Below are 12297 nucleotides of genomic sequence, written 5' to 3'. Positions count from 1 at the left end.
TGCTGAACCAGCTAGGAGTGATCCTCTGTATCAGATGGTTTAAGCTGGGCGCTGAGACAGGGTTCAGTCCTCCTCTTGTCCGTAGTATCTCTTCAGCAATCGAGCCCCAGTTCAGTGTTGGGTAGCATTCAAATATGCTAATACACCTTTCTTAGGAATACTTCAGAAGGTAGGCAGGGACCGTTCTTGGGGTATTTCAGCAAACACATTTCACATCGTAGGTGCTGGATAGTTTCAGAAGAGTTAATTTCTCCGTATTGAGAAAGATCTTTAACTGCAGTAGATAAAGCTCTGTTGGAGAAACTTGCTTAGCTAGGTAGACATTAATTTTCAGATATGTAATATTTCAGATGTTTAAGCCTTCCATCACTTTTGTTATGAAGAATTTTATTGGGCTTAAGGAGTTTTAGCTAATTAAAAATTCTGTTTAAGTTTTAGTACCTTTTTAATGTATTTTTGGCCCTCTACTGATGTTTCTTTATTTTGAAGTATGTGAGTAATTTGGTCAGGGTTTTTCCACTTCCCTTCAGAAATGTATTACTTTACTTGGACCTAGGTTACTGTGCACACTCTTAAGAGTGGTGCACAGCCTAAGTGTTATAAGGGCAGTATTGATGTCTGCTGTTACTTCTGCTGAATATCTGTGAAGTTCTGGCAACCTGACTTTATACAGTTTATCCCTTAGGATCCATCCTGAAGTTGTCCCAAGAGTTGTCTCTTCAGTTTCACCAACGTTCTTTCAAAGCAACCTAGTTCTGAGGATATAAAAGAATATGTAATCTGGCTTTAAAGAGAGTCATATTTATAGAGCCAAACCTCTTAAATGCCCCCTGATATTTTTGCCTGTTGTTGAGGAAATGGGTGCTTGAGCATGATCATTTCTGTGCAGTGGTTGTCCAAGTGGATTTCAGGCTGTCAGATACAAAGTTACTCAAGCAGAATCATCTCAGGATGTCAGAGCACATATAATTAAGTTTATTGACAACCTTGATTAGAAACAAGTCTATGTCTAATATTTGTAGTGTGGATTACCCGGAGATTTCTTTAGTTTGACCAAGCAGTGTTCATTGAACATGTAATCCATCACCAAAGAGAAGAGAAGGTTGCTTACCAGCAGCTGGAAGTCTCTGAGGTCTGGTTTATATGCCCATTAGTTTATCATCTGCTTCATTGTTTCAGTATCTCTCATTAGATTTTGAGGTGAGAAGAATTAGGTTGTAGAAGGAATGTGTTGGTCTGTGCCCATCTGGATAGGAAAGGGCCTTAGGTATCTGAAGGATACTCTTTCAGAGAGAAAAACCCTCCAGCTTTGAATGCTTTTGTCTCACAAATGCTCAGAGTGTGACTGGGTGTGCCCAGTCTGAGAAACTCCAGTTACTGGCAAGTAAAACTTTATTTTCTGAGCATTTCTTTAAGTAGGTTTCTTCACTGAATTGTTACGTTTTCCCTGACCTGAACTATTAAGACTCTTCTTGATGTTGTTCTGTCCCTTTACTGGGAATTTACTGTGTCAGGAAATCTGGATTATGCTGTGAAGAGCACATCTGTGTATGTATGGATATATATATATGTATATATATATATGTATATGTATATATGTATATGTATAGCAGTGATTTTTATTGGAAAGACTAATTCCCAGTAAAAACAAATGAACATTTCTATTATCTTTTTTCCCCCACAGGATATGGTATCTCAGAAAAACACAGTAAGTATTAAATCCACATTCATTTTAAAACTCAAAATGCAGATGCTGCATTTGCAGCAACTCTAATAACAAAGCTGCCAAGCATATATATGCTCTGCATGATTGAAGGAAGTTGTTTTACCTATCTATAATTCAAATTTTTGGAAAGCTTGTTGACACTCCAAAGTAAAGCTAGATTTTAAAGTTACTTTTCGTTACAAATTCCTTTCTAAGTTGTAGAAAAGTGCTGGTAGATATGAGTTTTATTTGTAGGTTGACACATCAAAATATAAACTCAGAAATTCAAAGTCTCTTTTTCCCTCTACCACTATCACCTATTTGTGCAAATGTAGATGTTTGTGATGCCTTAATGGGGTTTACTTTTGTGTCTCAAACAGCTTTGGCTTCTGTATACCTGCCCTCTTCCTTACAAATTCACAGATTTACTTAGAAATGCAGAAGCTTATTTTCCAAAGTAAAAATATTCTTACAATTAATGCAAGTAAAACCAAACAAATAAGTTTGAAACAAGATAAAATGTAGGAGTTATTTAAGACTTTTTGAAATACGCCACAATATCTTATATAGTTGTATATTTTGCCGTAGTTCACATCATGTCAGTGGTTACTTTCATTAAATCCTCCACAATGTTATTTTGAGGACAACTGAATTTACAAAACTCTTACACTTCCATTTATCCTTTCTGTTTCCTCTCATTTACTATATACTTTATTTTCTTCCAAACAGTATTAAGCAGAGTTAAAATAATAAAGTGGTCTTAGAGTTTGATAGTAATTTTAAAGAGAACTAGAAGAAAAAATGTGTTAGTCACAGTGGTTTATTTTGAGCTGCTGTTTTGACTTGGCCACCGTGCTGCACATAGGCTAAAGATAGATCAGGTTTAGCACATGTAAATGCAGCTCATCCTTCCTGGCTGTCTCAGGGATCTTTGAATCAGTGCAACCTGTAACCTGTACAGTGGGAACTGCATTTACTGGTCTGTGGCTCTGTGAAGGGGGACTCAGAATGTGGCAGATTTTCTTGTGAATACTACTTTCTATCAACTGGTGGATGACCATTATTTTAGGAGCATGTGTTTTCCCATCCAGAGCCAGAGGGAGAATTGTGAACAAGCCATTTGGTGGTAATACCAGAAATGGAGTAAAAGGCAAAGGGGAGGGTGGCACGTTCAGCCTGCTGCAATCAGATTAGCAGCCTACAGTCTTTTCTTTTGGTAGATTCTTTCTCCAGAAAGGGAGGTATTTCCCTTCACACTGAAGAGAAGAAAGGGTTGAATCATAGAATATGCTGAGTTGGAAGGGACCCATCAGGATTGAGTCCAACTCCTGGCCCTGCACAAGAGTCACACCATGTGCCTGAGAGCATTGTCCAAACACTTCTTGAACTCTGTTAGGCTGCTGCTGTGACCATTGCCCTCGGGAGCCTGTTCCATTGCTCAACCATGCTCTGGGTGAAAAACCTTTTCCTGATATCCAGCCTAAACCTGCCTTGACTCAGCTTCATGCCTTTGGTTCTAGTGTCATCGTTTCTACAGCAGGGTCTGGTAGTGGACCTGTAAACACCTTGTGGCTAGCAGAATGGGCAGAGAGACATCCCTAAGCAAGGATCCTGATTCCTTCTTTAAAAAGGAGGGATTGTCTAACCTACTTTTTTCAAGTGCTTAAATTAAGAAAAAAATCGTGAGTAAAATACAGTGAGGTAAAGAATGAGTGATTTTATATACCAAGTACAGACTCTTGACCTCTTTGTATTATTTGAAGTTGTTCATACTTTCTTTTATTAGATAAATGGATAAATGTGCTCCCATATTTCATTCTTTTATCAGTATTTTTTAGTCAGAAATTAGAACAAACTCATGAGCAAGCTATATAGTTCATAGGTTAAAACTATGGGGTTTTAAGTCAAAGTCAACTTCAAATAGACAATTGCCTTCCCCTCCTTTCAAATCCAGTGAGTTGTCCTGAGAGGTTTGCAGTTTACCACTGACCCAGTATGGTGCCACTGCTTCATTGTTTGGTTAAAGATTTTGCAATCATATGGACAATGTCTTGTTTGAAGTTAATGGCTAATCAGGGTTGCTGTGCTTGTTAAGTAGGTACATAATTAGTATTAATTTATTGTGTCCAGTCAAATATATAGTTAGATAACCATTTCAGTTTAATTGCTGAATATTAAATGCCATATTTAATACCCCTGTAGTAGAGCTCTGTGTTTTCCTTTCACTTTTCCTGAGTGAAAAGTGTGAGTATGCCTCTGCTGTGACTGTGGAATAGCAGAGCTTAAATACACTTTTCATCAGGGGCTGGAGGCATGGTTTAAAGAGGATAGTTGTCTCCTAAGCCTTCCTCCAGCCTGGCAGTAGCCACAGGAATATCATTTCTGGAGAGGTTTTACAAGCCCTCTCCATGTTTTACAAGCCCTGTGTCCCTGCATGTGCAGGGTGTGCGAGGAAAGGGGAACAACTGAGATTGTTGCCAGGCTCAGCCCACCTTTGTTCCAGCATCAAGAGTGAAACTTTCTGTGCTGACTGCTGTAGCTTAGAGCTTTCTCTGAGGTTTCCCTTGCCCTCACCTTTCCTATTTATCCTACAAATCTCACATCATCTACAAAGGTGCAGAAAAATCTTAGCATAGAACAGATGTGGAGCCATGTTAAAGTTGAAGAGAAGGTGAATGTCTAGTATGCCATCGGGGTGATTTGCTTTGTGAGTCACAAGAAAGCTTTGAAGAGAATGGAGATCTTCCTTGTAGAGAAAACATTATTCTAATTCAGCATTGGGAAGGAGGCAAGAGCAAGGAAACTGGACATGAAGCTGAAAACAATGCAGAGAAAATAGTCAGCAATTCAACTGAGAGTTGGCCTGAGCATAGCTGATCTAACAGTGAAAATTATATAGCAGCAAGATGCAGTGGTGTGAGTCTGAGAGATTTAATAGCTTACTGTCTGAAAAAAGAGTGTGAGTAGGAGAACTTCCTTCCTTCCTTCCACCATCTAGGAATGCAGTTTTCACAGATAAGATGGAGGAATGTGATTCAGTTCTACTTGATTTCCCCAAACAAGCAGTTAAAATTCTGTATTGATAATTTATTGCATACTTGGATGTGAAAGGAAAGAATTATTGGCTGTGGGAGTTCAGTTCCCAAGGAAGAATTGCCCTGGCATGAAATTCAAGGTCAAGATTCTGTGTCCCATCAGTTAGATTTCCTTCTGTAGAGCTCCTCTGAGCTTTGAGGACTTTTCTGTTAGTTTTAATAAAGATTGCATGGCTTCCTAGTTTCTGTCAAAATATTATCAATAAAATAAATGGCAAATATGCCGTCTTGCATAACAGGTTATTTCATGTGCCATTATGGAAAAATGGACTGAAGGGCAGAGGGGAAAAAAAATTATCTATGGAAAATGCTTGAGATTTGGAGTTTCTTTAGATATCAGATAAACATTGGTTTACTGGAAAAATGAAATTTCAAGGATTTTCAACAGCAAAAAATGCTTAAAAAAATAGTCTTTCCCCAAACCAGTGTAATAGACAAAGTCCATTGGAAAGTTGTTCTATTTTGATTCAACTTTTTTTTTGCCATCCTTGATATTTTATATTTTTTTAGGAAGGAAATTTTGTCTCCTGCTACAGGATCTTAAGAAATTATGAATAAAAAAAGTTCAAGATTGAGTGAAGAGTGCACAAGGGGCTTTAGAAAACTGCTGGAGTCAGGAAGCAAAATATACAGTGCTTTGGGCAATAGCTCTAGGATTGGTTGCACGTAGTTTGAGATGCACACTTTGATCCATTCAATTTGTTTGAATGGGGCATTGAAAATATAAACTAGATTTTTCCACTGTGGAAAAATTATTATACCAAGTACAGAACATAAGGAGAAAGACTAGTTAGTTTTTCTTTAGTTTACAATATGCCTGAAGAAATTTGAATAACCCTGTTAATTGCATTCAGGGAAGGTATGTAAAGGAAGGTAGGCTGGCTATTAAACTAAAAGGTTTATCATAGTATCCTTAGGCCTTTGGGCCTGATCAAGAATTTTTAGAGATTTAAATGGTTATTTTTCATGAAATGCTGTGGCAGTTCTTATAGTAAGCAGTGAATAATGTCTGGGCTATGGAGGAGTCATTAGCAAAAATTCTCCTTGATCTGAAGGGAACTGGATTGCAATTTATCCTCGCCACAAGGAATTTTTATGTTGAAAAATCAATTTTTATTGTAATTGGCAGAAAGTTTCTTCAGAGTTTCAGTAGCAGTATAAATTAGGCTGTATATACTGTTTCAAGGCCATGAAGTTAATTAAGAAAACTAAATGGAAAGAATTTGGCACTTGGACTCATATTCTCCAGTTAAGTGTCCCCAGTGGATTGAAATGAGAGCCAAGACTCCGAAGTATGATTACATTATTTGAATTTAATAATCCAAAGAAGTATTATTGCAGAGTAGCTTTCTATTTTTTATTTTCTGATTATTTTTACAATGTATAAAAGTTTATATGATACAGTCTTTTAATGATATATTTCTAAAAAGGCCTTAGGTAACAGAAGTGTAAAAAGAAATTGTAAAAGGGCACAGAATGAAAAAGTAGGAACGTATTAAATTCAATAATTTTTCCTTTTGGGTGGAAAATAGTACAAAGGCAATGGGTAACTGAGTAAATGTTACTTTTAATGCTTTTAATGATGAAATATGCTACTGTTACTTTAGATAATGAAAACTAAGGCTTTTAAAATTTATGTATGAAAGTTACTTTGTATGGAAATACTACCATCTCAAGCAATGGATTATAGTTAACTAACCAGATAATGAATCTGACAGGTTCATAAAAGTAAGACCTGAAAACATCTTAATGATGACACAAGGAGATGTATAGACATATAAATCATGTAAATAGATAAGAGAAATCCAAAAGATAAGATAGATAAGAGAAATCCCAAAGTATTGAATTGTTTTCTTGGCCTTTTGAATATTGTCTTGCTGTAAATATCTATACTCATTTTCTGTTGTTTCTTTCTTTAATTATTTCTTTATTCATGTGTCATGTCTGTCTTTTTGATTCTTATGGTGTTTTGTGGTGGTGTTTTCCTCTTTGTTGTTTTATTTCGACTTGGAGTAGGTTGCCAACCTCAAAACTTTTCTTCGTGTTCAAGTACCTCCTGAATACCACAGTGGTAATTTAATAGGCAAAGTATGTATCACTTTAAATCTACTTTCTGTTGAATAGATATGCCATTCTTTCACTGTGTTTCTAGACATGTAAAAATGTATAAGGATGATTTAAGAATAGTGCTTGGTAGGGTCTCTCCTTCAAGGTGATTCGAGTTACTGCTCCTTGCAAGCTAGATCCTGGGCATAGAAAGTGTTTGTCTTGTGATAATTCTCTTCACAGTCTTTACATAAAAATACTGCATTTATTCAACTTTAGAAGAGGAAGTATTTTTTGGAAGTTTATAATATCTTAGCCACTGTAGTGGGTTGACCCTGGCTGGATTCCAGGCACCCACCAGAGCCACTTTCTCACGCCCCTCTGCTGCCGGACAGGAGAGAGAAAATATAACAAAGGGTTCGTGAGGTAAGGACTGGAAGGGATCACTCACCAAAAACTGTCATGGTCAAACCAGGCTTGAATTAGAGATAATAAGTGAATTTATTAGTAACAAAATCAGAGCAGGATAATATGAAGTAAAATAAAACATTAAAAACACCTTACCCCCACCCTCTCTCCTTTCAAGCTAGACCTCCTATCCCAGCAGTGCAGAGAGACAGGGAATGGGGGTTATGGTGAGTTCATCACACAGTGTTTCTCCCACTGTTCAGGGAGAGGAGTCATTCCCGTGCTCCAGCATGGGGTCCCTTCCACAAGTTCTCCATGAGCTTCACCAGTGTGAGTCCATCCCATAAGCAACAGTTCTCCACAGACTGCTGCAACGTGGGTCACTCTTCCCTGGGGTGCAGTCCTTCAGGCGCAGCCTGCTCCAGTGTGAGTCCCTCATGGGGTCACAAGTGCTACCTGGAAACCTGCTCCAGTCTGGACTCCACTCTCTATAGGTCTGCAGGTCCCTGCCAGGAGCCTGCACCAGCACAGGATTCAAATGGGGTGTGCCTCCTCTCAGGCATCCACCTGTTCAGTGTGGGACTCCTCCATGGGCTGCAGGTGGATCTCTGCATCCCTGTGGATCCCCATGGGCTGCAGGTGGATCTCTGCATCCCTGTGGATCCCCATGGGCTGCAGGGGCACAGCTGCCTCACCATGGTCTTTACCACAGGCTGCAGGGGAATCTCAGCTCCAACATCTGGAGCACCTCCTGCCCCTCCTTCTGCACTGACCTTGGTGTCTGCAGAGTTGTTCCTCATATATTCTCAGCCCACTCTTCTCTGACCGCACTTACACCTATGCAATAACTTTTTTCGTTCTTCTCAAATCTGTTGTCACAGAGGAGTTACCATCATTTCTAACTGGCCCAGCCTTGGCCAGCAGCACGTCTCTCTTGGAGCTGGCTGCCATTGGCTTTGCTGGACATGGAGGAAGTTTCCAGCAGCTTCTCACAGAAGCCACCCCCCAGGCCCTCCCACTACCAAAACCCGGCCATGCAAATCCAGTACATGCCTGTATGGCAAGATGGATAGGAATGTGATGTCACAGAAAACAACAGTGAAAACCCTAATACTTAAGACAGCAGTGAGTTCAGCTCCCTGAAAATTCAGGAGCTTACTCATTCTTGGAATGACTGCAGTTCATTTTCTGTTACCTTCTGTGTTTTCCTTCTAACTGCTTAGTAAGGTGGGGTAAGCACTCCTGATACTTGAATGAGTGGCAAAGTTAATAGCAGGGCTCAAGTAAAATAATTTTACTATTAGCTAGGCAGGCATAATTCCCTCTCTGAAAATGAAGAGATTTTTACTCAATGTTATTTATCTGGGAAAAAACCCACCTTTAATTTGAGTGTAGCATCTCTGTCACAAAGTGACAGTTGCACCAGAATAACTTTAGCAGTACAATAAAAAAACCTGTTTATGTTAAGATCAACAGTTTATTTTTAGCTGCATTAAAAAAAATATTTTGAAGGTATTTTAAGACAAAAATCACTCTACATTTGTCCTGGCTTGCCCAGGGCCTAAAAATGGCCTATGTGGGCCTCACTCTTTCAACCTCTCAGCAAAGGCATGGCTTTCTGCTTAATTCCTGTAATCATTTCACTTGAAGAACAGGTACCTCTTTCAACTTATTTGCAATTATCTTCTGGGGTATTTTTTATGTTCTTAAACTTGTGGCTTGTCTTGTGGTAGATTTTAAAATGTTGTGCTTAAATACAAAAGTTTCAGCGCTGACATACATTATTGGCTGGCAGATGAGTATTCAGAGTCTTGAAGGTTTTTTAGTCTGCCTGGCTGTAATTTTTAACTTAAAATTTCCTGAAACCAGACAATTAATATACCTTAGCTTCTAATTCTGAAATTAACCAACTCATCATACAGTCTTGATAAGCTATGAAGTTATTATTCTACTACAATTAAATAAGTCATAATTTATAGATTTTATGCAGGTAGAGTTGCTGTATACGTTACTTCATATATACCTAAGCCATTTATTCATGATGTTAAAAAGGCAATAGTTGTTGTATCACAAGACAGTAATTTTCAAAATTATTAGCTTTTGGTATCAGAGACCAGCATCCTGAATAGAAGATCAGAAGAAGCAAAGGTGATACTTTCAGCCATCTCTAATTCTTGTTAGCATAAGAAAAATAGGTGGACTGTTTTTTTACATAATGAAGATAAGAAAGCCTTTTTTAGGTCGTGCAGTCTATATGAAAGGTTTTTATAGTTTATTATATGTAAATATTGGACAGAAGAAGCTAGAAGACAGGAGGGTTTAGTTGCATAGATTTCACTATGCAAAAGGAAACGAACTCAAAGTCAAGTAGATGATGCGTTGGCTGGATAAGAATACAGTGCTTGAGGATAAGATTAATAGAGTGTTTCACACGTGCATTTTAATTTTTTCTGAAAATTTCATTGCTTTTTCAGTAGATAACTGCAGCTCTTTGCATCTCAAGATATATCACCCTTTCAAATTGGATGGGCTTTTTTCATTGCAGGAAGAGCTACTTTGCTGTTACAGGTTCAAGAATAGAGTTTATACACAAGCGGCTTTTGTATTGCAGTGAACTTACTGTTTATTTGAATAAAGCTGAGACAAAATTGTGCTGACATATTGGTAGCTTGGGATAAAGTTTTTCTGACTTTTTTATTGGGAAGTCAAGATCACAATCTAGCAGATAATTATATTGTTATAACAGGGATAATGTAATTTAGGGTTGGGAAGGAAGGAATGTGACGGTCTTTATCCTTTAGAAATGGTTTTAAATTCTTAATCCTCACAAACTCGGATCAGCAACACAATGTACTGATACAGACTTTTTATCTGTAGTTTTAGTAGCTGCATGCCCTACATTTTTAAATTCCTGTGAACAATCTGCTTCTCCTGTCTAGTTTATTAATTCATTCAAAAATGTGCCATCTTCATATCCATTCTTTTCATTATCTCAGCATTCTCCCATTGTTCAAGGTGACCATAAATGGCTACGGCTTTTCTGTATGCTTAGATGAAACAATGAAAGGTATGATTTTGCTGTAGATGTTCAGTGCCACGATATCTCCAGCGTAGTGGTAGTTGATCATGGCAGATATATCCTATTGACCTATGCCTCAGTGTTCCCATCTACTTACTCTCAAATATAAAGTTCACCAGAGAATTGTCATAGCTAGAATGGGATGCAGCTGCTTCTCCCAGCTGTGGAAAACATCATAGAGGTGTGGTTTCTGGGTCCTTGATCAGGAGCTGAAAACTCTGTGCTTGCTGATTTTGGGCTCTGAAGGGCGTTTCTTGTGTCCTCACCCATTTCAGCACCTTGACTGTATTCACACATTTTATGTGGCATATTAAGGTTTTTTGGGCTTTGCTTCTAAAGTTTTATGTTACAAGTCCTACATCTATTACAAAACATTTCAAAGTTTTGAGGTTTGGTTGGTTAAATTTTTGATGGTAGCATGCAGGAGATGTTTTGTAGGCTTCTCTGGATTAAACATCTCTATAAAGTCCTTCCAGTGTCTGTGTTTCTATATTTCTCTCATTGTGTGAAGCTCTGCATCATATCTTTCAAAGCACAGGGTGAACCTAGAGGATGCAAGTACATCTCTGACCCCAAAAATCTGTGAACAGAAAATTAGCTGGTAACTGTCAGACCCTACTAGGGTCTGTGCATTACATTAAAAGGAAAAATTGAACAGTTTTGTTGTATTGTCACTTAACAGACCTGGAGCCTTATTCATCAGCTTTGGTAATATTTGTAACTCTTCCACACAAATTTCCTTGAATTTAATGCTTGCAAATCTTGTGTTAAACAGTGCACTAAAACTTCATACACTACTCCAGGTGTTTTTTCTGTCAGCAAAAGATTCTGTGTATACACAAGTATATTTACACTTTCACTTGTTTTCTAAACTGTGATTGTTTTAATTTTAGGCTTCAAGTGGCAATTATTATTTTATTCCATACATTGTCACACCTTGTGCTGACTACTTTTGCTGTGAAAGTGATGCCCAACGAAGAGCCTCTGAGTACATGCAGCCCAGCTGGGACAATATCCTGGGGCCACTTTGTGTCCCACTGGTGGACAAGTTTCTCAGCCTTCTCAAGGATGTCCATGTTACATCATGGTAATGTTACAACAGATACAGTTCCAGAGCCTTTGATAGTCTCTTTTTGATATAATGAAAAAAGGAGATGCAGAATTTCTAGTAGCATTGATTTTTGATTTTTTATTTTTAACTGCACTTAATATAGTGTTAAAAGAAGCTGCTAACTCTACTGCTTTTTGTATTCCTGTCCTGCAGCTGTTGCAGCTAACTAACCATGTTATGCTAAAATATGATTTATAGATACTTTCCAGAAAGCAAAGGCAGTCCGTGGGTAGGATAAAGTGCTTAAGTTTAAATTACAGTGCATAAGGTTGTAATGGGAGCTAACCTCATAGATTCTTCATAGAGCTCAAAGCCAAACACTGTCCTTTTCTGTCATCCAAAAAAAAAAAAAAAAAAGCCAAAAAAAAACCAAAACAGCAGTAGGCAATCAATTGTAATTTTCATGGTTTGATTTTATTTTTAAATATTCTGATAGAAATAAAAACATGACACTGCTTAGCCATTTCTGCAAGGGACTGTTGGAGTTTTGGGAATTGGGGCTGGAGAAGGAGGTCTGTCTTGCTCATGCTGTACTCTGCATCTAGTCCTGTTTTGTGTATATTTCTGCAAAACACTCAGACCAAGCTGCTGGTTTTTAATTTTTCTAGTATCTGTAGCATGAGGTTGCACTGAGGGCCCTCAGATTTCTTTGTTTCCCCATTGCCATCCCACCCAAGTGAAAAGCTTGCCTAAAAAACTACTTCTATTTTGTGGTCCCATCCTTGCAATCCCATGGATGACCCTGCTGTGACATCTTACCCTGAAGGGGAAGGGATTCCTAGATGCTCACAGTTGAAAGGAATGACAAAAGTCAAAGGGTCTGCAAAAGTTTGCAAAGGTTTATTAGTAAACT

The 12297-nt window shown here is 38.1% G+C and overlaps 1 protein-coding gene across 3 annotated transcripts in view; it reads left to right on the top strand.

Moving 5' to 3' along the window:
- The window catches only part of MAP3K15 (mitogen-activated protein kinase kinase kinase 15), an 86518-nt gene that overhangs the window by 29577 nt on the left and 44644 nt on the right, over positions 1 to 12297 (top strand). For 2 of the 3 annotated variants that reach the window (XM_032100763.1, XM_032100765.1), the window contains exons 3-5: positions 1685 to 1708; positions 6817 to 6888; positions 11227 to 11420. In XM_032100763.1, coding sequence (XP_031956654.1) covers positions 1685 to 1708; positions 6817 to 6888; positions 11227 to 11420 — 290 coding nt within the window. The remainder of the gene's footprint in view (positions 1 to 1684; positions 1709 to 6816; positions 6889 to 11226; positions 11421 to 12297) is intronic. The other variant, XM_032100764.1, reaches the window with a different exon arrangement.

This window comes from Corvus moneduloides, chromosome 2 (genome assembly GCF_009650955.1).
Source record: "Corvus moneduloides isolate bCorMon1 chromosome 2, bCorMon1.pri, whole genome shotgun sequence".
Lineage (NCBI taxonomy): Eukaryota > Metazoa > Chordata > Aves > Passeriformes > Corvidae > Corvus > Corvus moneduloides.
This window is presented reverse-complemented; position numbering and strand designations above follow the sequence as displayed.